Source organism: Heterodontus francisci, chromosome 19 (assembly GCF_036365525.1).
Source record: "Heterodontus francisci isolate sHetFra1 chromosome 19, sHetFra1.hap1, whole genome shotgun sequence".
NCBI classification, from domain to species: domain Eukaryota; kingdom Metazoa; phylum Chordata; class Chondrichthyes; order Heterodontiformes; family Heterodontidae; genus Heterodontus; species Heterodontus francisci.
Genome location: NC_090389.1, coordinates 77,630,113 through 77,654,994, shown reverse-complemented (window position 1 = coordinate 77,654,994; position 24,882 = coordinate 77,630,113). Strand labels below are relative to the sequence as shown.

The window sequence follows — 24,882 nt, the reverse complement described above, 5'->3', positions numbered from 1 at the left end:
GTGCCTGTATTGGTTTAGTGTGCTGGAGAACTATATGAATGCCTTTTTAAAATGATAATGGATTAAAACATGCCATGATTTGTTAGAGGGTGGGTAATGTTAGATATACAAGATTACCTTTTGAGCAATTGGTTATTCAAAAAAAGGCATTTTTTTAGTGAATTACATAATCCACAATGTTGAATTTTGTCTTTTTACTGCATTAGAACCAATAATACTTGATATTTAATCTCAGTAAATATTTTTATAGTTTATTTGTAAAGAAAAAATGAAGCATTTGTTAATTCATAACACCTAAAAAATGAATTGTTATTGTAAAATATTCACTGAAATAGTGTAATTTTACACTTTTACTATAAATTTTTTTAACTAACTGTAAAATAGACACTTCTGGATTTCATGTATATATCAGTTTCTGATATTTGTAAATTTTATAAACTTACAAATACAGTGTGGCATATATAACTTCAAGAGGCGAGAAAAATGTTTCAAGTGTGGGGCTTCAAAATCTGGTAAGTAGATATGAACAGATATCCACTTTGGCACTTATCCAGAAGGCTTTCTTGGCAGTGTGCTGAATTGCAATGTGAAATCTGCATAGTTCACTGCCAAGTTCAAGTTTTAATTCCACTAAAGGAGCTCAGCTTAATTGGAGTTGTCTGCAGTCACCTGCATTGTGGCACAGTGCTCTCTTCTTGATCACCTCCTATTCATAATTTACATACCATTCTAACAATATACCTATATTTTAAAAAGGAGGTAGAACATGTCCAGGAAGCTATAAGACCCATTAGCTTAACATGGATAGTAGGAAAAATAATGGAATCCCAACTAAAGGAGAAAATAGAAAAAATCTGGTAACCAAAAGTATTATAACACATAGCACGGATTTCAAATGCGGAAGTCTTGCTTGACAGACTTCATTGCATTCTTTGAAGAGGTAACAGATAGTAGACAAGGGAAGTGTAGTAGATCTAATATATCTAGATTTCCAAAAGCTCTTTGATAAGGTATCACATAATAGACTAATGAATAAGGCCAGAGCTTGCAAAATAAGGGGATAAGTGGTGGATCAAAAAGCTGGCTGACTGAAAGACAGAAAGCGGGGAGAAATGGTGAAGGGTAGTTATTCAGAGTGGCGGGAAGTGGGTTCCCACAAGGATTATTGCTGGGACCACTGTTCACAATTTATATCAATGAATTTACACTTTGTAATCAAAATGCATCTCTAAATCTGCACTACACCAAATTGGGAGGGATAGTCAACACTGGAGACTGCAACAAATATGTTAAACTTGCAGAATGGGCATATAATTGGCTAATGAGTTTCAACACAGCTAAGTGTGAGGTCTTACATTTTTGTAAGAAAAATAAGGAAGTCACATATTGCTTAGAAAATAAGAATCTAAAGGGGGTAGAAGAGCAAAGGGGTCTCTGAGTGCAAATAAATTAATCACTGGAAGTTGCAACGCAGGTAAATAAAGCCATAACTAAAACAAACCAAGCAGTAAGGTTTATTATTAGAGGGATAGAATTGAAGAGTAGAGAACTTTTGCTATATCTGTATCGAACCTTGGTTCGGCTACACTTGGCATACTATCTGCAGTTCTGGTTGCCAGGTTATAAAAAGGATATAAAGGAATTGGAGAGTGTGCAAAAAAGGTTTACAACGATTATACCACAACTGAGGGGTGGTTATAACTATCAGGAAAGGATGAGTAGGCTGTGTCCGAGAAGGCTGAGGGGTGACCTAATTATGAAAAGTTTTGATTGACTACTCTGTTTCCACCTGTGTGGAAGAGCAAAATCGAAGCCATCAATATGAGAGTCACCAAGAAATCAGATGGGGAATTCAGAAGAAACTTCTTTACCTGGACAGTGGTGAGAATGTGGAAGTTGTTGCCATAGGGCATGGTTGAAGAGAATAGTATAGATGCATTTATGAGGATGCTAGATATGCATATGAGGCAAACGGAATATAGGGTTATGATAGATGAGGCAGGATCGAAGGAGGTTCCAGTGACATTCAAATCCCAACACGGCAGCTGGTAGAATCTGAATTCAGTTAATTAATGAAAAAATCAGTTAATTAATAGAACCCTGGAATTGAAAGTTAGTTTCAGTAATGGTGCCATGGAACTATCATTGATCGTCATAAAAACCCATCTGGTTCACTAATGTCCTTTGAGGAAGGAAGTCTGTCCTACATGTGACTCCAGACCCACTGCAATGTAGTTGACTCTTAACTGCCCTCTGAAATGGCCTATTGGCCACTCGGTTCTAGGCAACTAGGGTTGGGCAACAAGTGCTGGCCTTGCCAGCGACACCTGCATCCCACGAAAGAATTAAAAACAAAGTTCTTGTGTGTGCATGTGAAGAAAATTGACAGTTTTGTTGCATAAAACTGACAGCACCTTTTGTACTGTTGAATGATTTCCAGTTTATTAAAAATCACTGGTCTCATCATTTTATGATGAAACTTAGTATCTATTTTTCTTTTGCTCAGAGTCTGAACAGGATCAGCACCCTGCATCAGTAGAAGTTCAGCAGTCACTTGATTACTACAGTGACAGTAAGTTGGTGGTTTTCTGTGCATTTCCTGTCTGTTTATTTACTATGGTCTTTTTAAAATTTCTGTTGCACCGTGTTTTATGATGTATATTAGCTGCAGAATTTCTTGGTAATCATTGCAATTTAGTTTTTCAATAATCTTCCAGTAATATTAATCGTACACCGTACATGGTCAGTGAGAAGATCGCAATATATATCAAAGCCTTAGAATGATTTTCAAACACTTTTTTTAAATTCTTGGCAGGAGATTTCTTTTTCCTTTCCATAATTAGCTTGTATTCATTCTCACTTATTTATAATCCTTCATTCAGTGCACCCAGTTTAGGATGAGCTGAAACGATGGGCAAAGTGACCATTTTTATTATGCAAAATAGGCACCCAAGTGTCCAATATGACTGGTGACATGCTTACTCTGCACTAGAAATAAGCTGCCAGCTGTATTGGATCATACTACTCTGTTAGCATTCAGGACGCGGGAGTGCGTAAAACAATGAATAAAATATTTAAATAAGGGTCCTACACAGGACCCTTTTGTAATGTTGGTTTTCTTCAGTGCCTGACTCGCCACGTGATTAAACTTGCTCAGCAAGTCGTAGCGGCAGCTAGCAGGAAGGTACTGTTAACCCATCCCTGTGCTTCGCCACTCCTATGAACTCTGTGCAAGAATGGAGTGCAGGAGTGATGTGACACTTTGGACGTCCCTGTTGAGACTGTCCTGACTTGAGCAAAGTCTGGTTCACCAATCACATTTGTGGTTGCTGACCCACATTGGTTCCTGATCCAACAACGTTTCGAATTTAAATCATTGTATTCAAATTCCTTTTCAGCTGCACCTGTCCCCATATCTATAACCTCCACCAGCCCTGCCTTCCAAGAACTCTGCATTCCTGCAATTCTGGCTGTTTATGCATCCGGGGTTTCCTTTGCCCCACCATTAGTAGCTGCACTTTCAGCTGTCTAGGCCCTAAGCTCTGAAATTCCCTTCCTAAAACACTCTCCCTTTCAAGATACTTCTTTAAAATCAGCTTCTTTGACATCACCTCCCCTGATATCTCTTTGTGGCTCGGTGCCAAATTTTATCTGAGAATGCACCTTTATAGCACCATAGGTTATTTTTCTACATTAAAGGAGCAATATAAATGCAAATTGTTGTGGGTTCCTGCACTGTAATACTTTTAGTCATTTCTGTGTTCCGAAATGTTTCTCAGTCAGCAGCCAGGGTGCATCTCTCAGACGCTGGCTGCCATTAGTTGGGTGTCAGTGAAGCCTGATGTGGCCCTACCCACCATCTCCCTTTGGAAAAAAAAAAAGAGAGACAGCCAATAAATAGTACAGAACTAGCTGCACGCTTGAAATGTTATGAGGTCCCCCAGCTGTTTACAAACACGTTTGTATTTCTCGGCCACTGTCTTCAGCTCTTGTCAGCAGTCAGTAGCGATGTGACGGACTCGATAACGGTCTTAACCAGAACTTTGTAGCCTGGCTTTTAAAATCCTATACTTGGGGGTATATTCGTGCAAAGCAATGTAACTCTCAATTTATTTGGTGATTTGTTTAAGTGTGTGACCCTTTTTAAATGTTTTTGCGTGCCTGCACACATGTGGTAACTTGAAGTCCAACTCATGCTGACCTATTTGGGAACTTTTGGATTGCTGTCCATCCTAGAGGGAACATTGATGCACAGCACAACTAATTATATGGAATAGTATGTTTTTGAAGCAAGTTGCATTACTAAATGTATTTTCAGTACACATTCACATCCTGCATAAGCACTGACCTCACCAAGGAAATGCTTAGTTGAATTTGCGGTTCATAAATGGGACAAGATGCACATGTCATGTTATGTGCTGTACATGCCATGTATCACGAGGGAATGGGACTGCAGTATGGCAATACAGATTTTATTTTCACGGGAGCTGGGCAAGTGTTGCAAAATAAATTTTAAAAAAAATTCAATGAACAAGTGCTTTGTTTCATATTTTTAGATTTGTAAGAGAGGTTTCAGTATGGGAATGAGATACTTTTCCACTGCAGCACATGACGTCGGGTACGCTCATGGGCTTGATGAGTGAAATTCCATCAACCAAATCCCTTCACAACTCTAGAGAGCACATCCTGTTACCCCAATATATATCTTCCTGTGTGACACCAGCTTTTCTTTTTTGGTTGGAATGGAATATGCATTTTGTTGAAACATCTGAAAATGTTTATTTGGTAGAATGGCCACTTTTGTTTTGCTGTTTTGTGCATTCAAGCCCCGAAGCAAATAGGATGTGTTTTTTTTCTTAGTTTCATGCCCAGTTGAGGCATGTCCTATTCATAACTTTACATTAATGAATTAGACGTGAATATAGGAAGTATGATCAGTAAGTTCGCTCCGAAAATTAGTGTTGTAAATAGCGAGGAGGAATGCCTTAGATTACAGGACGATCTAGATGGGCTTGTAAGATGGGCAGGGCAGTGGCAAATGGAATTTAATCCTGAGAAGTGTGAGGTGATGCATCTTGGGAGGACTAACAAGGCAAGGGAATATACAATGGGTGGTAGGACCCTAGGAAGTACAGAGGGTCAGAGGGACCTTGGTGTACTTCTCCAAAGATCACTGAAGGCACAGGTAGAGAAGGTGGTTAGGAAGGCATATGGGATACTTGCCTTTATTAGCTGCGGCATAGAATATAAGAGCAGGGAGGTTATGATGGAGCTGTATAAAACACTAGTTAGGCCACAGCATGAGTACTGTGTACAGTTCTGGTCACTATAGGAAGGATGTGATTGCACTGGAGAGGGTGTAGAGGAGATTCACCGGGAGGATGTTGCCTGGGCTGGAGCATTTCAGCTATGAAGAGACTGGATAGGCTAGGGTTGTTTTCCTTCGAACAGAGAAGGCTGAGGGGGGGACCTGATTGAGGTATACAAAATTATGAAGGGCATAGATATGGTAGATAGGAAGAAACTTTTTCCCTTAGTGGAGGTGTCAATAACCAGGGGGCATAGATTTAAGGTAAGGGACAGGAAATTTAGAGGGAATTTGAGGAGAAACCTTTTCACCCAGAGGGTGGTTGGAATCTGGAACAAACTGCCTTAAGGGATGGTAGAGGCAGGAACCCTCTAAACATTTAAGCAGTATTTAGATAAGCACTTGAAATGCCATAGCATACAAGGCTATGGGCCAAGTGCTAGAAAATGGGATTAGAATAGATAGATGCTTGATGGCCGGCATGGACATGATGGGCCGAAGGGCCTGTTTCTGTGCTGTATAACTCTATGACTCTAAATCTATGCTATATTCAGCATACCATCTTTAATTTTCCTTTTGTTTTTTAATGTCCATTGTAGTTAATTTAAGTGGACATGGGTTGCAATGATGGCTGCCAAAGGTCAGCTGACCTGTGGTCTGTATTCAAAAACTGATTCACAGACTTGAAAGGACAAAGGATACCTTCCAGACTAAGGTATCATCAATGCCCATTCTGAAACCATCAAGCGACATTCCTGAATTAAATGGGTTTCTCCTGAAACAACGAAGATGATTGTCTTAACCCTCCTCAGGATGAATGTCTTACAACAATAAACCAGGATGGCGCTAATCAACCTAGACCCCCTCCATATTTCCCAAAGGAACTGAAGTCACGTGGTGGGGCAGTCACGTTGGTCTCCTTTTAAAAATCTTTAAAATACAGACTGCAGGAAAAAGCAACAAGCAGACAAGGTAGTACCTTTGTACCTTTTAAAAGAACTGAGACTGTAACATCTTAAGGTCACCAAGCCTGTTCCATTTCAAGTCCACCAGTACAGAAAACCAACCTCCTATGAATGAGACTTCAAGCAACTAACCGCGCGACCTGCTGAAAATCCGTCGTCTCAAGAGAATCCTGCAACAACTTCAATATATGACTGCATGTATCGAATCCACCTAACTAAAATGCCTTCTTCACCAGGCCCACAATGCATGACTTTGCCCCAGGACCGGCCAAATCATGTGACTTACGAACTGTTCCTTGGTTTGCAATTTGTAAAAGTACACTATCCTTAATGGCTTGCTTTCTTGTGTGTGGTGTGAGTGAGTGACGTAGCGTTAGACTTTTTGGTTGAGCGTATGAATAAAAATAATACTCTTAAACCTGCAAGAAGCATGCTGTTGATTATTCAAATTAGCCATACACTCTGGTTAAGAAGCACACACATCTTCCTTGTCAAAAACACACTGATTACGGACAGTAAAGGGAAAAGAACTGGGGTTTCAGTTCTCTCAATTCTGTCCGTAATAGTCATTTTCTCCATAGCTCTTACCTCTTGAAGGTATATGATTCCTTGGTTTGCTGACTGCCAGTTTGTTAGGTGCATTGTCCAGGTGACCATTTATGTGATGAATCTTGCCAAAAGGCTATTTTGGCACAATTGATCTCAACCTGTCACATTTGATGTACTCGTGTATGCACTCACAGCAGAGGTTGCTGAGTCATGATCAGGTGTGGAAACTCCTTCCCCATGGTCCTTTCTGCTGTAACTGGCTCAGCTATTCATTGGACAAACTGGGCTATTAGGATGGAATAAAACGTTGGTTTTAATTAACATTGGTAGTCAGACTTCTGGGGTTAATTTGACCCTAAATAACTTTGCAAATACACTGGATATATATCTAATGCTGTTAATATCTTGCAGATTTACATAAATCTTTATTTCCCTTAAACAGCTGTCATTTTAAGAAACATTAGCTCCCACACCTCGGTGGAGTCCATCTTAAGTGCTCTTACTCCATATGCTGCATTGGCGCTCTCCAATATTCGGCTGATTAAGGATAAGCAGACACAACTGAACAGGGGATTTGCTTTTGTGCAGCTTGCTTCTATTGTGGTGAGTTTTCATCATTAAGCATTTAATTGATACTTTAGTGGTAAGGCACGTGGTTTTGAGTTCTGTGATTTCTTCCTCAAATTGCTCACCATACATTCAGTTCCTTAAAGCTGAGAGGGTGGTTAGGCATCTGTTCAGAAACCTGCAAATGCTGATCTGTAACAGATTACACTTGAGACAAAAATCCCAGTAATTTCAGACTTTGGGGATATTTATGAATTGTGTCTTCTGTTAACTATATTTTTAGTTTGTTTTTGCTGAATGTATGCTATCTAATTGTGGATTGCTCAAACAAAGAACTGAGTGCTCGCAGATTGGCCCAATATGATCTATACCTAAAGCACCCCACTACTCGTGACATTTTCCATCTCCCATACCGGCTGCCCCGTGACCTTTCTGAATAAAATTGCGCACCATTTAATACTAATTGACAGTTCTATGCTTTTGGGCCCATGGACACTTGGAACTGAGTATGATCGATTTTTCACAGCCCTTTTAGTGAATGAGGTTTTCCTCCCATCACTGTGAAAATAATTCAGTCTCTGGTTCTCAAAAGTGAAAAACCAGTGTACCACCGAAGCCAATCATTATAATTAAATACACATTTATTAATGGCCTATATGTACCTGTTTAAAAACACTGGATTTCCTAACCAGTTTTTTAAAAAAGAAACACTTAAATGACAGAATAAGGATTAATTTTATGTCTTCTGTTTGGGCAAGCAATTCTTTTGTCTGGTCACTGTCAAATCACTGCATCCCAGAAGCTGCATTTTGTATTGAGTTATAAAGGGTGCTTTGTAACATGCTTTAAGCAGATTCTTGAGTAATGTGATGGCTTCTTGTGCGTCCTTTCTTTCAGATTAATCTCATTTGTTGAGAGTACAGCTTTACTACTTTTGGAGCCCCATTTTCCTTTTGTTTCCTGTTCCCCTCTCTAAAAAGGCCTATTCTGAATAAGTGGATTTGGCGATCCTTTTTGGGATGCGTTAAATAATTGCATGTCTTCAATTCATAATTGTCGCTGCACTTAATTTGTATGAAGTGCTTTGAGAAACTGAGACTATACAAATGCATACCTTTCTGTGGTATGTTCAAAAGTGGGGATTTTCGCTGTTAATCTAGCATGTTGGGAATGACTTATTGTGAAGTGTTTTCTTTGAACAAATAAGAACTGTTGGTAGTTTCCAATTCCTTTTAAGTTTGCTTAAATTTTGAACTAATTTGATAGTCATGCATGTTGTAGGTATGTAGTAGTTCTAGAATTAACCAAATATTATTTGGAGGAACCACAAATTATTTTTATTGAAGCATTATTATGAACAATGCTGTACACTAAAACCAAATGTATAATTATAGCTATCAAGCAATACTGTTGCTAATACTGAAATAGGATTCAACAACTTCAAAATCTTAATGCCAAGGTGAAAATCAGTAAATACATCAAAAGGAAATATAGGTGAACTGGAATCTTGCCCGCTGAACCATACCCTCCTGAAAATATGGATGTTGCATCTGACGACCCTCGAGCGAAATCACCTTTAGTGCAATTAAATTGACCACTCGCTGTCTTCCTCCCCTTCTGCAATTTACAGGAGGCGTCTCAGCTTCTTCAGATACTGCAGTCCTTACAGCCACCACTGAGCATTGATGGCAAAACTATTGGTGTTGATTTTGCAAAGAGTGCAAGGAAGTAAGTAACTGATTGCTAAAGCTAAACTGCTTTTAGGTTTAAGGCTGGCACTGATACCATTACATCACAAAATTTTACTTCAGCTAAACATAGATTTTGGGGTGGGAAGCCTGTCCTCAAACTGCCAGTGTTGCTCTGGACTAACTATCAGTTTGAGAATCCAGGAGACTGAGGAGGTAAAAGAAAAGGGTTTGAAACCAACTTTGTAAGTTATCCATCCCTGAAATCTCAGCCCTGTTGCACACACTGAAGTGATGGACTGAAAATCTACATTGCAGTTATATATCCAGGTGACGGAGGTATGCAAGAATAGCAATGGAATGATGGGCACTGATCTTCCTTGCCTCCTTGTAAGAAACATTTGATTCCTATACTTTCCCATGACTCAATTTTTGAGATTTCACTGGAAAATTCTAGGTCCAAACTTGTGTCCTGCCACTTTATGTGCACTATATTGGAGCTGTACTTAACTCCTACAGTTATGTTATGCTTGCTTTTTAACGAAAAATCTTCTGTCAGAATGCAGGTTGGATAAGGGCTCAAGTTATGTTTGTCCTTTCTCCTGTGTTTGCCCTTTCTCTTGTCTTTCCTCGCTCCATTTCATAAAAAGTTGCATCACTCCCCAACAAATCAACTGAATAACCTTTGTGTGGAAAATTATAAGCCCTAGCAGTCTGATGTGTTACAAACTTCCCTGCCATTCAGAAGCAGCATTAAGTTCTATCTTGGTCACTTGGTTATACTACCAGATTTAGCATGATTTGGACAGATTCCAACAATTCACAATTGTCAGATGTCTGCATTGTCCATGTTTGATCAGTTATGAGACCTGGAATTGTTCAACACTAGCTTTGGTCAAAATCAAACGTGACCATGTTTTACTAATATTCAACTTGCCTTCCTATTCAGGGACCTCTTCCTTGGCGATGGAAATCGGATCAGTGCCATGACTGTTGCAAGTACAGCCATCGCTGCTGCTCAGTGGTCATCAAGCCAGGTAAAACCTTATAGCTAAAAGTATACATTCTGCAACATAGAATTAATTTTTTTAAAGATTTCCTTCAGTTCAGTTACTAAAATTATGAGGAAAACCACGAAACAATATCACAATTCAGTAATGTACTGTGAAATGGGAATATTGCATTCCATTTGATAGTAAAGTCCTGACTGATATTTGTGGTGGTGTATGATAAAAGACAGGGTTTTCCTACAGCAGGTTGTACTACCACAGCTCAATGTCTGTGATAAGTACCTGCAAATAGAAACCATGAATGTTTTATTGCTTTTAGATTAACAAGCGTACCTTGGGTACGTTAATGCACTTCAACAGTCTTTCCATCTCACAAGGAAGAGAAATGAGAGTGTAAATCATGCTAAGTTGTTTTTGCACATTCTAATAGTTCAATTTGGAGCATCATACCACATCCAAAATATATAAATCTGTTCTACACCAGATTCTGATATATACAGTCACTAATCTGGTGCTCCATTGTTTCATAGCTTATGCTCCATAGCTCACAGACTAGCTGTCTTTGAATGTTGTGCATGTAGTGTCTCTTGTTGAGCTATCCTAAATGTACTTTGAGCTATGCTCTCGCCAGAGTACTGAGTGATAGAACATGCTTTACAAAATATCTGCGCCTAGCTTGTGTTGAAACACAAAAGCATAGGTAGGAGGGAGCACCAGTAAATGTATTCTTTGGTTTACTTTTCCAAAGTTGAGCAAATCAGTGCACACTTGGGTAATATAGTTGAAAATATTAATTTGTATTTTCAGTTTTTTTTTCTCTCTTTTAAAATACTTTCTACTTTTTGACCTGTCCTATTTTATGACATTTCTTTAAGGCTCAGCAGAGTTCAGATCCAATGAACCTGGATTACAATTACCTCCCACCATCTGGACTGGATAGCTATGGTCAACATTATGCGCAGGTTGGTAATGGATCCAGGGGCAATAAGTACAACCTAAAATAAAACTTAATACCAACCATGGAACAAAAGAAAGAGGGACATCAGTTACTCCAGGATAGTATAAGGCACTAAACTCTCTGCACTGTAAAGACTCAAATCACAGTGAAGAACATAAAAGCACTTAGTGCATGCTGCATTAGTCTGACTTTTAAAATTGAGTACCTCATTAAGCACACATTCAAGAACAGAGTTGAGATATCCATTGACCACTAATACATTAATAGTTGCGATTAAATCCCTCTTAAGATTAGTTATTTTGCATTATTATCTCTGCGGGAATGAAGTTATTGTAAATTTGGTAATTGGCTCCCCTTTGTTCAAGTTGCCTACAGAATCAAAGCTTGTCTTCAAATGCTTTGAATGTAATTAGGATAATTGTCCATTTCTTCCTACTTCTAAGTCATTCTCGCTCCTGTTAACTGTTGGAATTTTCAGTGGTCACTTCTGATGAATCAATAAGTATTGAAGTATTGAAGCTGGGATCTGGCAAGAATGCAGTATTTATTTCTCCCATCTTTCACTTAAAAAACAAAATCAAGCAAATCGACAGTAGGCTTGCTGTATCACTGAAGAGCTGTAAGAGTCTGATCTGGGTATTCCCTTCCAGTTGCTTGTCACTTGCTTAGCATGTCAGTGTCCCCACCCTTCCAGTTTTCTTACCTATCTGAATAAGTCTGTGGTGGGAGGGATTGAGTATCAGAGGGATGGATGAAAAGTTGCCTCCAAATGCCTACTCATATACTCAAGTGGCTAGTTACAGATTTCATTGGTAGACTTGGGAGCAGGTTGTCTGTGCACTCTTGGCAGACATTATTGTACGTGGAGCCTGTAAAGTGAAGAGAGAAATGAATGGAAAGCTAACTAAATTGAATTAGCAATTAATATAAATGTCAACTGCTCTGTGGTAAGTAACATCTTAAGAATGGTGGTCAAAAATGGATGAACTTTTGGGTTAGCTTACCATTTTCATTGGAGTCAATTTTTTAAGAGAAATTCGCTTGTGTGTATTCAGGTGCAGTAGCATTCTTGCCATTATCAAAGTTTTCCTGAATTTGATGAAATGTTACAAACCTACAATAATTCAAATGTTTCCTGTGTCACCATGTTTATCTACTTCTAGGCTCTTATAGCAGCCAGCCCTGCTTTAACTGGCTGCTAAGAGGTGCATACAATCTGTCCTTGTGATTTTTTTTTTCCTTTTCCATCCTGTGCCAAAATATCCATTCTCCCTTTTTTGTAATGACCTGGCTAAGTCAGGAATTCCTTGATTGGGGAGCTTGGCCTTATTTCCTACCGTTCCATGAGAAAATAATATGGAAAACAAGTATGATATGGCATGACACTATCCAGTAATCATATTTCTAGATATGTATTAAATAATTAGGAACATCTTCCAAGTTTAGTTTGCTTCCTGCTAAAAATGATTTCAAGCAGTGATATGTGATAATGCAGTTTATTTTTGTGTTCTACAATAATAGTTATATTTGTGCTCCATGGCTTATATCCAGACTGCGCTATTTTATGTTTGTGTTAATGAATTCAACATTATTTACAAAACAACACGCTATACTGATACTTGTTAGTGGTATTCTTGAGCTGGAACCTTGTCAGGTGTGAGCTCTGTGTAGCAGGTTATGTGCTTCTGTGTCCAGAGAGAGAGGAATATTAGTAGTGGTGGATTTTTTCCACTGTGGGTACTTAAGGTTATTAACCTGCCCTGCCAAATCATGTTTAGTATGGGCCAGCTGCAGAGTTTGAGTCAGATTTCCAACTTGCTGCCATTTTCGAGGTTATTTCGTGCTTTGGACCCATACCCATTGGAAGGGGGTTTTACTGCCCAGACTCACTTTACTTAACCTTACAACCAACAGAGGATGTTTTTATCCCACCCTGGGGTACAGTGGGCTCAGACTTAACAAGACAAGAATGATGTGCCAACCTGCTACAGAGCTCAGTGCCCTCAACTTAATGTATAATATGCAAAATGTGCCATTTCTCAGCATGATCTTTATAATTCCTCTCTGGTGAGCCCACATGCATAAGAATGGCAGCATTGCTTGTTCCCCAATGTTAATGAAAATTAAAATATATTGGACCAATGCGACAAATTGAACAGTACAGGGGATTCTGATGTCTTGAACTACAAATTCAAAGCTTGAATCATTTATGATGGTCCTCAGCCCTGGCACATGCTATTATCTTGAAACTTGCTCTGTATTTGTTCTTTATAATACATATAGTGTTACCGGACATAGGTATTTTCAAAAACTCAACAGTTAAAAACAATTCAATGAGTTTTGCTAATGGTGAGAGTGGGTGATGGAGCAGTAGTTAGTAGAAACAAGGCATTTCCTGGCCAAACAAAAAATAACTAATAGTAAATTAAAGGAAGAGTCACATCAGGGCCATTCTTATGGGCTTTATTGCCAGTTACAGAGAAACACTGACAGAAACCTGGGAACAGGTTGTTGTCCTGTCTTCTCATCCAACGAATGAAATCTGGCAAAGGTATCCCTGAAAAGAAAAGAGGGAATGAAAAAATCCTGAAGCTCCCATCTGTACCTGAAAGGTTTGAGCTTTATTTCACTGGGAATCGCAGGATAGTGCCTTGTATGTATTTTATATACAGATATTCTAAAGTGCGGTCTTAATTAGAGTTCTTCTATGTGCACCACACTAACTATGAAATGTGTGCAATCGGCACAGTACTCGCAGGAATACCAGTTCTTTCAACAAGGCTCTGTGGACCCCAGTCAACAACCACCTGTCACATACCAGGCAGCAGCTACTCTCACAGGTAGGGTGTCAGCGTTCTCTTTCAGAATGAAAGACTGAATTGAGAGGTTGGTGCAATGTTATTCCTTTACTAAACCATTAAATCAGGTTTAGCTGAAGAATAAATTACGCAAGTGTTGCTAATTTTGAGTCCTGAGAAATGCAAAATTAATTCAGGTTTTTTGTAAACTGCAGATTAAAAATAGCTAACTTGTCAGTCTCTGTTCACCTACAGCAGTTGAATCTTTTTAAAATATCAACACATACCTATTTAACAAAATTTACTTTAGGTTGCCACATTGGTACATTTGTTTAATGGAGCAGTGAATGCATTTCAATGCCATCATGTACTCGCTGGACAATCCAGGTTTTGTTTACATGTTTTAGAAACTGCCTTTGAACATGCATGTTTAGGTAGTTTATTTTCTATTCTGCTGCTGGTTGCAGCAATGTATCTAGGATTTCAGAAAACAATTGGCGGATGTGTGTAATTGTTGTACTGTGTCCACTTGTACTGTAGAAAAACACATAGCATTTTGATCTGTGTAACACCAAATGAGTTATACAGCATATCATACAAAAAGTATGTTTAACGTGACATTAAAGCATGGTAGTTCAAGTATATAGGATATAAATAATAGTACTCTGGATTAGTAGCTCAATAACTTTAATTTTGAGCCATGCTTCTAAAATAATCCTGCTTCTAAATCAAGTTGAGGATTACATTGATTGTGTTAATTGATTTATAGAGGTCGTGTACAAAGAACAGTGGTTTGGTTCATGCACTTTGAAAAGTTGGGTACAATGCAGTGCTGTTTTGAGCCATTGGAATACTGTATAGTTGGAAATGGTTGGAATCCCATTCATGTACATCTAACCAGTTAACAAGATTTGAACATAGTGCACGTTGATTGGGAAATGCTTTCACATCTCCGAATTCTATGCTTAGTTTGTGTAGTTGAAGTTGACTGGAGAAATATGTGGTAGAGTGTTAGGTTTGACATTCTAATTGTTTTCCCTTTGAGTTGCTCTTCCAAACATTCAAAAAGAAAAACTATATTCCGATTCAGTGGCAGTAATTTCTGCACAGTGGCATTATAAAATCTTGAATAGGCATTTCTGTGTTATGTATTCTGTAGCTGATTCCTAATTAAAACAATGTTTCAGTCTGGATGTTTACTAAATGGATTTAGTTAGCGACAGTAGCAAGTTTGCTATGTGGATTTGCACTTTTGCTGCACGGCATCTCCAGATATCTGTGTGACAACTATTGGAAAAAATTATGGGAAGAACAGTCTTGATCTGTTCTTGCTTTCCCCAAATCACAGATAAGCAGCAGGTGGGGAATATTGGATGGGATACGGAATGAAAATTATAAAATGGCTAACTGCATACGTAATCACGGTCTGTTTAAAACATCAAAAATATGCTGCTTTTGAATTCAGCAAGGTCAAGTATTTTATGTGGAGCTGATGTTTTATCTGTTTTAACCTGCATTGTACAATGTAAGTTGGTTCACTGTTAAGAGAAAAAATTTGTTTTTTGTGCAGGTCCTGCTGTTAGTACTTCTGCAAACACACCTGCATCACAAGTTCAGGTATATTCAAGTCGTGCGCAAAGCTACCAGCAAAGTATTCAGGTAGGATCATTTTAGCTGGGAACTGAAGTTTTTCTTAAAGTTGCTTTGTCCTTGCCTCTCTTGTTCCATCTTCATAGGTAAAGATAGGTTTTAGCATTATGTCAAAAACCTAAAAGGACTGTTCAAAGGCACTGACATCTGAACATCTGACAAATAGATTGATGTTTCTCTAGCTTGTGTAATGGGGAAGTCATATCCATGCATTGCTCCTAGTGTTTACAACTAAAATTGACTCTCTTATCCTGATTGCAAGACTTCAGGCACAGGAAGCTGAATTTTACAGGCCCCTTGTCACGGCGGGTTGCGGTGCGGGGGCCGGTAAAATTCTGCGGGGAGAGGCCCGCCTCGACCCACGACGTCGTGAAGGGACCTCAGTGCGGCCCCTCCACAGCGCGGCCCCTCCACAGCCTGGCGGTGGGCCCTTCACCATTTGCAAATTAACGTTAATGAGATGTAAATGCACTTACCTGCAGGCGGCGGCCGTCCGCCGATTTTTACGGCCGCCATTCGTGCTCTGCGCGCCTGCAGAACTCCGCATGGAGCTTCAAGGCGAGAACCTGGTGGGAAGGGGGAAGGAATAAAATTTTCAGGGCGGTAGGGGTGGAGGAGCAGGGAATTCAATTTTTATTGGATGTGGCGATGGTGGGAGGGGGTTATAGGTCAAATGTTAGAAGTTTGGGGGGTAAAGTTCGGGTAGGGAAAAAGGCATGCTTTGGTCACTTCGGGCATTGAAATGACCAGTTGTGGGGGGGAGGTTGGGGAAGAGCCGTCACATCTTTATTTTAATAAAAATTTAAGAATGCTGCACCTTGTTAAAAAATAAAAGTAATTCTAAGGGCTTAAAGCCCTACTAAAAATGGCGCCTGTGCGGTGCCGCCGGACACTCTGCCTCCTCCATTTAAATGCGCCCCGTGTGTAATATCACGGGGACTGCTTGGCGGCACTTTCGTGTCAGAAGGCTGCCGAGTTGAAAGCACAGCGCGCTGATGAAATTCAGACCAGGGTCAATGATTCTGCTGTTATGGTATGGGAATTAGCTTTAGGGAGTAGTGCACAGACATTGCTGTCCCATGACCCACACTGAAGAAACATTTTATGTAAATGTTCCTCAAGAAAATATTGTTTCTCTTCCTTTTACCCCAAGTCTCCTTCCAGGAAATAAAGGTTGTTGAAGTGGAGAGAAAGCTGTGTTTCTTTTCAAATCTCCATTTCCAGCTTTATCTAGGAGATATTTTGTGCATTGCCCAGATGTCCTCTATCCCTTTATTGGAGCTCTGCAATGGAAAATTAGACAATTGGCATTTTTGTGCTTTGATCCTTAAATTGTTTGTGAAAAACAATTTTACTACTTTTCCCCTTGTAAGGCTACTGTCAAATGTCACATATAGGGTTGAAGGAGTGGATTGGAATTGGTCCTAAGTGCCTCACCATATTCCTTGATCCTCAGTGCCCTGAGAGATCCCTTTTGCATAACGAACTGTTGAAATGTTTTGTGAATAAATTTTAATCTTTTGAACTGGGTGCCTATTAAAGGGATGGTTGAAATGGGAAGGTTACTAAAATGTTTAAGTTACTGAAAAATTTGAAGCGGATTTGTTTCGTACTTGACAGGTAGACGTTGGACAATCATCAACACCTGATGGTCAACAAGCTACAGATCCAGGTCCTGCTTCTTCAGACTCCAAATTCTGTAAGCAAAGGATTTAAATAATTTATTTTTAAATGAAGTGTCTAAAAACGACTTCCAATCCTGCACATGTTTTTTCAATTAGTTGACACTTTTAAAGTTCATGTAGTTGAGTTCCTTTTACATATTTTGTTTTCATAGATCTCATCCCTAAATTTATTTCTGCCTGTTTTGCAGCTGCACCTGATGTTTCCAGTTACCAGTACGATGATTCATCTGGATTCTACTATGATCAACAGACTGGACTTTACTATGATCCTAACTCTCAGGTAAAAGCTCTCTTTATTGAAACTATTAATGTTAATATGTCCGTATAGTACAAAAGAATGAACTTTCGTTTATATAGTGCTTTTTAAAGGAGCAAGTTGTCCCAAAGCACTTCCCACAAGTACTTTTGCCATTTAGTTATTACAGTAATATAAGCAAACGCAGCAGCCAATTTGCAGACATCAAGGTCCCACAGATATCAGATAAATGACCAAATCTGTTGTGTTTGTTGAGGAATAGTTCGCCAGGATAGTGGGAGAACTTCGCTGTCCCTCTTTGAATAGTGTCATGAGATCTTTTGTGCCCACCTGGTTTAACATCTCATCCGAAAGACAGAACCTCCAATAATGCAACAATCCTTCAGCACTGCACTGAAGTGTAGCTTAGAGTATGTGCTCAAATCTCTGGAGTGAGCCTTTAAAATATAATATGCAAAATATATTTTTGTGACAATGTGGTTAAAATCTTCCCTCAGTTTTATCTTTTTAGTAGCTCACTTATGATGATTTCTGTGAGGGGGAAGCATATGAAAGGCCCTTTCTATAAATCACTGATTTATTGAATGTAGCTTATGCCGGAGGGACCCAGAAACACACAACTACATGGAGCACAGTATCCTGTCTTTCAATCTTCCCACAATCACTCCTTCCCTTCCCTGAGTCTCGTGCTACAAACTCTTTGGTTCTAGTTAGTAACTTTATGCCATTGATGCTTCAAAAGCAATCACTAGAATGTGTTTGAGAGCACCACCAGATGCTGATAAGATCATGGAGGTGTGCTAACTTTTTTTCCCCTGTTTCAGTACTACTACAATACACAAACTCAACAATATTTGTACTGGGATGGAGCAAAGCAAAAGTACCTGCCTGCATCAGAATATACTGCACAGCAGAATGCTGCTTCTGGTGCAGCTAATAAAGACGGTAAAGAGAAGAAAGAGAAACCAAAGAGCAAAACTGCACAGCAGGTAAAAAAAAAAAAAATTGTACACATCAGGTATCCACAATGTGCAGAGCACTATTTTAAAACTTTTTGGATCTGCCTTTAGATATTTTGAGTGGTGTCACTGGTCTCCCATAGGTAAACCCACGTTACCTACAATAGCAAATTTTCTTTTGATACCCAGTATCAAAGTTTATGATCAGTAACATTGAGTCCTGCTTGTTACACGAGCAGGGTGTTGTGATGTGCGCACATGCAATTCTCTGCTGTTCAGAATGAGAAACTGAATAGTGCTTAAGATATGCTGTCTTATTTTAGTCATTAAGAGAATGTAGTTGTAGCAATCTCATTTCAACATACCCTCTGCTCTGTCTCAAAAAAAGAGGAACCATGCCATCCTGTCTTGGTGAGCCAGATGAATACACTTGCTTTTGGTATCAAATCAGACCAAGACTTGATCAGCTCTGTTCTTGAGATAAACTGCTTGTAGCTTCATTGCCACTCTCTCAGTAGACTTAGCCAACTCTCTTCAAACTTGTGGATCTTGGTCCTTTTGTTCCTGGGATGGAGCGTTCCTGGAACTCCCTTCCTAAACAGCACTGTTGGTGTACCTACATGTCAAGGACTGCAGTGGTTCAAGAAGGCAGCTCACCACTACCTACTTGAGGGCAATTAGGGATGGGCAATGAATGCTGGCCTAGCTAGTGACGCCCACATTCCCCGAATGAATAAAAAAGTGTCCAAAGCAAGTGGGAGGGTGCTCAAGTTGCCGAGTCTGAAATGAGATAACAAAATTACCTGTTGTCCCATGTTATTATGGAGAATTGTTTCAATGGTCAGCTCATTAGCATACCAATTCCCTCTGCCCCAGCAGCTTCAGCATTTCCTTGTTTAAAAACAATTAGGGAGGCTATATCTTTGTGAATTAACTCTTAAAGTTCAGAACATGAGTTCATATCAGAAACATTTATCCCAAAATGAAATTCTCAATTAACCAATGATCACAAATTGTGACTATCACCAGCTCTGGATCTCTTTCCTCTCTAAGATTGGCAAGAACTAGTCCACTTCACCTCTACTTTGTGGTGCAAATGAAGACATCAAATTGGCACATGCTTCAATTTTTTTTTACTCCCCCATTGCCTTTCACTGAAATAGAGTTTCTGCAGATAGAAGAGGTGCGGGCACAAAAATACATTGAAATCTCGTAAGCCTACTGTTGAGCACTCTAATGGATCAGTTTACTGCACACTGGGATCACATGCTAATCCTTTTGCCTACTGTCTAATTTATGCATGCTTCCATTCAATATGCTGCTTTTATTGTGTTGCTGCAGAAAAGAGATGCTAATTTAATAATGCCTTTTTTAGATTGCCAAAGACATGGAACGATGGGCTAAAAGTTTGAACAAACAGAAAGAAAATTTCAAAACCAGTTTCCAGCCCATTGGGGGCCTTAGAGAGGATGAGCGGAAGGAGTCTGCAGCGGCAGATGCCGGCTTTGCATTGTTTGAGAAAAAGGTGTGAATTTTACTTGACTTTTGAAGTGTGTGCTTATTATTCGGTTAAAACATGCACAGAAGTATAATGTCACTTGTTATAGTAAATATTTTGTCCTATTTACAGCAGGGTACTTCAGCAGAAAGGTCGCCAACAACAGTCGAAGCCCTAAAGAGGTCAGCTGTTCCTGAAGAAGAGGACTGTATGCTGAAGGTTAGACTGAACTACTTGTGTGAATGGGGTTCCAGCAGCTGGAACTGACTCCTAACTTTTGCAGCACCTGTTCTTATTGCAAGTTTTGTTTTCATCTGAAACTTCAGACATAGTCTGCATTGGAAATTAGTTGAGTCTGATCATTGTGAAGCCATGGAAGAAAAATTCTGTTCAAGTAGGTATTCTGCATGGGAGTGTAGAAGCTAATTAAGATTTTTTTCTGAGGGGTAGGAATTTTGTTAGAGCATGTGATAATTCCAAAACCTCAAGCCAAAAAATATGTTCAATAGTAAAGCATTATATATTCAAGTAGACATGATCTTAGAGTAGAGCAGTTGTAGCTAGCCACTTGTGATTGGATTCCAGCACAGCCAATAGTGGAAGCCAGGGTTTTTAAATGGAATCAGACATGCGTAGGACTGAATTACAGGCAGTACTCTTGAGTGGTTCAGAATAATGGTACTTAGAAGATCAAGTGCTTGTGATTCCTTTAATGCACACTGAAGTAGGATGTATTTAATTGGAGGATTTTTTTGCCCCTTTATTGGTGATTGGTATGTCAGATACCAACCATCAGATGGGTTATTAGTGATGTCTGCTTTGATATTGCAAGTAGTTTGAGTGGAAAAACTCGGATTGTTTTCACTGGAAGGACGGAGGTGGAGGGGCGATATGATCGAGGTTTACAAAGTTATGAGCGGCATGGACAGAGTGGATAGTCAGAAGCTTTTTCCCAGGGTGGAAGAGCCAGTTACTAGGGGACATAGGTTTAAGGTGCGAGGGGCAAAGTTTAGAGGGGATGTGCGAGGCAAGTTTTTTTTTTTTTTACACAGAGGGTGGTGAGTGCCTGGAACTTGCTGCCAGGGGAGGTGGTGGAAGCAACTTTTAAGAGACATCTTGACAAATACATGAATAGGAAGGGAATAGAGGGATATGGGCCCCGGAAGTGCAGAAGGTGTTAGTTTAGGCAGGCATCAAGTTCGGCGCAGGTTTGGAGAGCCGAATGGCCTGTTCCTGTGCTGTATTGTTCTTTGTTGTTCTTTGATAATTGAATGTTGATTATTGCAACATACTATTATAAAAAGATGGATAGTAAAAAAGAACATAACAGGAGATGTTCAATTGCAGTAAGTTATTTGAGCCCTTTTGCCTGTGAATTACCATTTTAATAAAACAGAGTACATTTATAAGGATCATGTGCAGTACTTTTCCTGTACTTGGTGTGTGAACAGACTTTTGCTTATGGTTTAATTTAGAGAAAAGCAAGCCCACAGCAAGGTCTTGTGGCAGCTTACAGTGGCGAAAGTGATACTGAAGAAGAACAGGAAAAGACTGAGGATGGAGAGGAGAAACTGACAGATTGGAAGAAAATGGCCTGTCTTTTGTGTAGAAGACAGTTTCCCAGTAAAGAGACACTCATCAGACACCAGCAACTCTCTGAACTACACAAGGTATATAGATCCTTCAAAGAAAAATTAAGTGGCTGCATTAGATATTTCAAAAGTTATCATCCAAAATTATACAATTGCTTATTTTCTTCCCACCAAAAAAGCAAAATCTTGAGATTCACAGAAGGGCAAAAATGACTGATACAGAACTTGAAGCTTTGGAGAAGACTGAAAGAGAGGTATGATCACCTGTTCTCACAGTAATAAAAAGCAGCAGCCTACGATAATCTGTTTAAAGTAATTTAATATCACTGAATTTTAACTTTTTTCACAGATGAAGTACAGAGACAGGGCAGCAGAAAGGAGAGAGAAGTATGGAATCCCAGAGCCTCCAGAGCCCAAGAGGAAGAAGTTCTTTACACCCCAAGTTGTGTAAGTAATGATTTTCCCCTTCATATATTACACCTTGTTTCCTTTCCAGATCACCTGTGTTGTATGTCATTCCCCAGCTCAAGAGCAACATGATGTGACTTGCTCAGTACTTGGCTTTTCTACAAACCACTAGGCGAAGAGGATATTTGCTTAGAGACTTTAATTGACTTCTAATTCCACCCCCCCACCACCAAAAAAAATCCCTCCCTGTATGTCAGGCAATACCACTTGTAGCCGTCAGTCTTGTTCAGGGGTAAGTAATATACTTCACCCACTCCACCATCTCCTGTGCAATTAGGAGAAGCAAAACACTATCTCCAGGATGGTGGGATGATTTTTTTCTCACCTTTCTGCCAGAATGAAAGGTTTTGCTAGACGATCTCAATTGCAGTCTTGAGGTCTCCAGTGTTTCATCAGAGATGGGAAACCTGATGCCATAGGAATTGAATTAGCATTGTCATCGCTGTGGCACGCGATGTTGGTACACCATGCTGCACGACTGTACTGCTGCCTTTTTCTGTGTTCCTATTTTTCGTGAGATATCAACTCTGCATCCTACAGATGACTTGTATCAGCAACTTGCATATTCTTGAACTGCCCTCATACCAAATTTAAACAGGCCGTATTGATACTTGAATAGCTTTCTCAACAGAATTAGCAGTATTGAAATTTGAATGTAGTTCTCTTGCCTTACACGTGTATCCATCTTTTTACAGTGATTTTGAGCAACCAACTAAAGATGGCATTGGTAGTGATAATATTGGAAGCCGAATGTTACAAGCCATGGGCTGGAAAGAAGGTTCAGGACTTGGTCGAAACCAACAAGGCATTACTGCTCCAATTGAGGTATGTTGTTCAGCTGTTACTGGGTACTCCGAGGTGAGAATTTGAACTTCAATAAAATGTGCTACTAGAGCACAGGAGCCACTTGAGTCCTGCTGTATTTATTTGCCAGTTAACTAGTTGCCAGTCTTGAATGTGATTGGAGGAGGAAGAGGCGAAGGGAAGCGAGCCATTCAGATTTTGCAAGGCCATTTCTCACCACTTGCCTGTAGCTGCTGTTCCAATGGGGACTGGTTGGCAGGAAAGCACATAAATTACCTGAGAGTAATTGAAACGTTTAAAATGTAGCTGTGCTGTGGTTAATACAAGAAATTCTTGCAATTTTTTTTGGTATCTGCATAGAATGTGAATCTGTTCATCTTGAGCTATACAGTACTAAAAGAGTGATTTTGATCCTTTTTAACAGGCACAATTAAGAATGAAAGGAGCTGGACTTGGAACACGTGGAAGCTCTTACGGTGTCAACACTGCAGATACCTATAAAGATGCTGTTCGAAAAGCCATGTTTGCCAGATTCTCAGAAATGGAATAATATTTCCTGTGTTGTAAATATTGTAAATAATACTATGTTTGTTTTGTTGTACCAAGAAAGAATGTGCATCAACTTTTTTCACTTTTCCTGCTTTGGTTAAATTTGTAAGTTTAACAATAACAACTACATTTTAGTCTTTTAAATTATGACCTTGTAAAACTGGTGGTTATGGTGGGCATGTGATACAAGCGGAAGGTTTGTGTATGGATTTTGCTACAAAACCAGCAACGTGTACATTCTGTATTATAGTTGACACCCTTTGTACAGATTCTGAGTAGGAGTTGCAAACCTGATTATTTTGAACCATTGTTCTTTTCTCCTTCACTTCCCTTCTCTCTTCCTTAAATAAACAAATTTCTCGGTGCTAATAAATTTAAATTATTTGAAGGTTATGGTTGAGAGCAATAGAAAAAAGTCTAAAATTACAGGAGATTTATTTCTTGGCTCAAAAGTCATTTAGTTGACTTGAGTAACCTGCAAAATGAATGGTCAAAGGATGACCTGGAAAAGTTTAAAAACAAAAGTTGCAAATCTCAAATATAACAGTAAAAGCTTTCAGTACTGTAACAAAATATAATCTGAGGAAAACAACACTAAAAGTTGTGAACTGGGTTGAAACAGATGAACCCAATATGCTAAATAATTCCTTCCTTGCAAATATTGGGGAAGACATGAATGCCAAGCCTCCCTTAAAAGTAGATAATCCAAGTAAGATCAAAAACTTTATAAAGGAGATAGAAATCATAGGCTAAAAGGGTTCAAAACAAATCCCTAGATATATACAGTAGTATGATTTCCCATAGTACTGAGACACAAGAGAGGATTGAGGGTAAAAGGCCTTCCTTAACAGGTTTCCATTTTCAAAAATTACCAATTTACATCAACTTGAATTCAGAAACTAGATGCAAATTGAAGTTTGTAGATAGCAAACCAGCAGCGGTGGCACTGGATTCTGAGAAAGTAATCCAGGAACTACAGAATCTATTGGGGGAAAAAATCTATGTGGATGAAACAGTGGCAGAAGAAATTTAGTTTGTCGAGGGCCGAGTACTGCGTATTTTTTTTTAAAAGATGGGTAATTCAAGCATTCTATGAATTCTAAGAATGAAGTTGCAAGATGCAAGAATTTTGGTAGACTTGGCAAATGAATCCAATTGCTCAATACTAGCAAGTAAGCTAATAGAATGCTAGGCTATATAATTTAAACAGTATAATTCAGAGAAACAAAAGCAAAATATTGCAGTGCTGGAAATCAAATGAAACTGATGCTAGAAACACTCAACAGTGCAGGCAGCATCTGTGCAACGAGAAGCAATTTACATTTCAGGTCAACCTTTTGTTAAAAACTAGAATAAGTTTGAGATTTACAAATATGGGGGGAGGGGGGAAAGAAGATTTGTGACAGGATCAATAACAGTGAGTGATGGAATGAAATGGAGAATTAAAAAGGCAAGCACCCAGAATCACAGGGTCATACTTGCAGACTGAACAAAGCTGTTCAGCAAAGTGATAGCTCAATCTGCATTTGATCTCCCCAGTGTAGAGGACAGTGCAGTAAATACAGTACTAAGTTGAAA

General features: G+C 39.2%; 1 protein-coding gene across 6 annotated transcripts in view; it reads left to right on the top strand.

Annotated features, from left to right (window-relative positions):
* LOC137380222 (RNA-binding protein 5-like) overlaps positions 1–23,666 on the top strand; it is a 47,822-nt gene extending 24,156 nt beyond the window's left edge. For 5 of the 6 annotated variants that reach the window (XM_068052044.1, XM_068052043.1, XM_068052041.1 and 2 more), the window contains exons 8-25: positions 452–512; positions 2,507–2,572; positions 7,265–7,425; positions 9,020–9,117; positions 10,027–10,114; positions 10,963–11,049; positions 13,795–13,885; positions 15,414–15,502; positions 17,114–17,192; positions 17,367–17,458; positions 18,259–18,423; positions 19,769–19,918; positions 20,024–20,110; positions 21,367–21,561; positions 21,663–21,737; positions 21,833–21,930; positions 22,647–22,776; positions 23,180–23,666. In XM_068052044.1, the coding sequence (XP_067908145.1) occupies positions 452–512; positions 2,507–2,572; positions 7,265–7,425; positions 9,020–9,117; positions 10,027–10,114; positions 10,963–11,049; positions 13,795–13,885; positions 15,414–15,502; positions 17,114–17,192; positions 17,367–17,458; positions 18,259–18,423; positions 19,769–19,918; positions 20,024–20,110; positions 21,367–21,561; positions 21,663–21,737; positions 21,833–21,930; positions 22,647–22,776; positions 23,180–23,305 (1,938 nt within the window). In that variant the 3' untranslated portion in view covers positions 23,306–23,666. The remainder of the gene's footprint in view (positions 1–451; positions 513–2,506; positions 2,573–7,264; positions 7,426–9,019; positions 9,118–10,026; positions 10,115–10,962; positions 11,050–13,794; positions 13,886–15,413; positions 15,503–17,113; positions 17,193–17,366; positions 17,459–18,258; positions 18,424–19,768; positions 19,919–20,023; positions 20,111–21,366; positions 21,562–21,662; positions 21,738–21,832; positions 21,931–22,646; positions 22,777–23,179) is intronic. The other variant, XM_068052046.1, reaches the window with a different exon arrangement.
* The last annotated feature ends 1,216 nt before the right edge of the window (positions 23,667–24,882 follow it).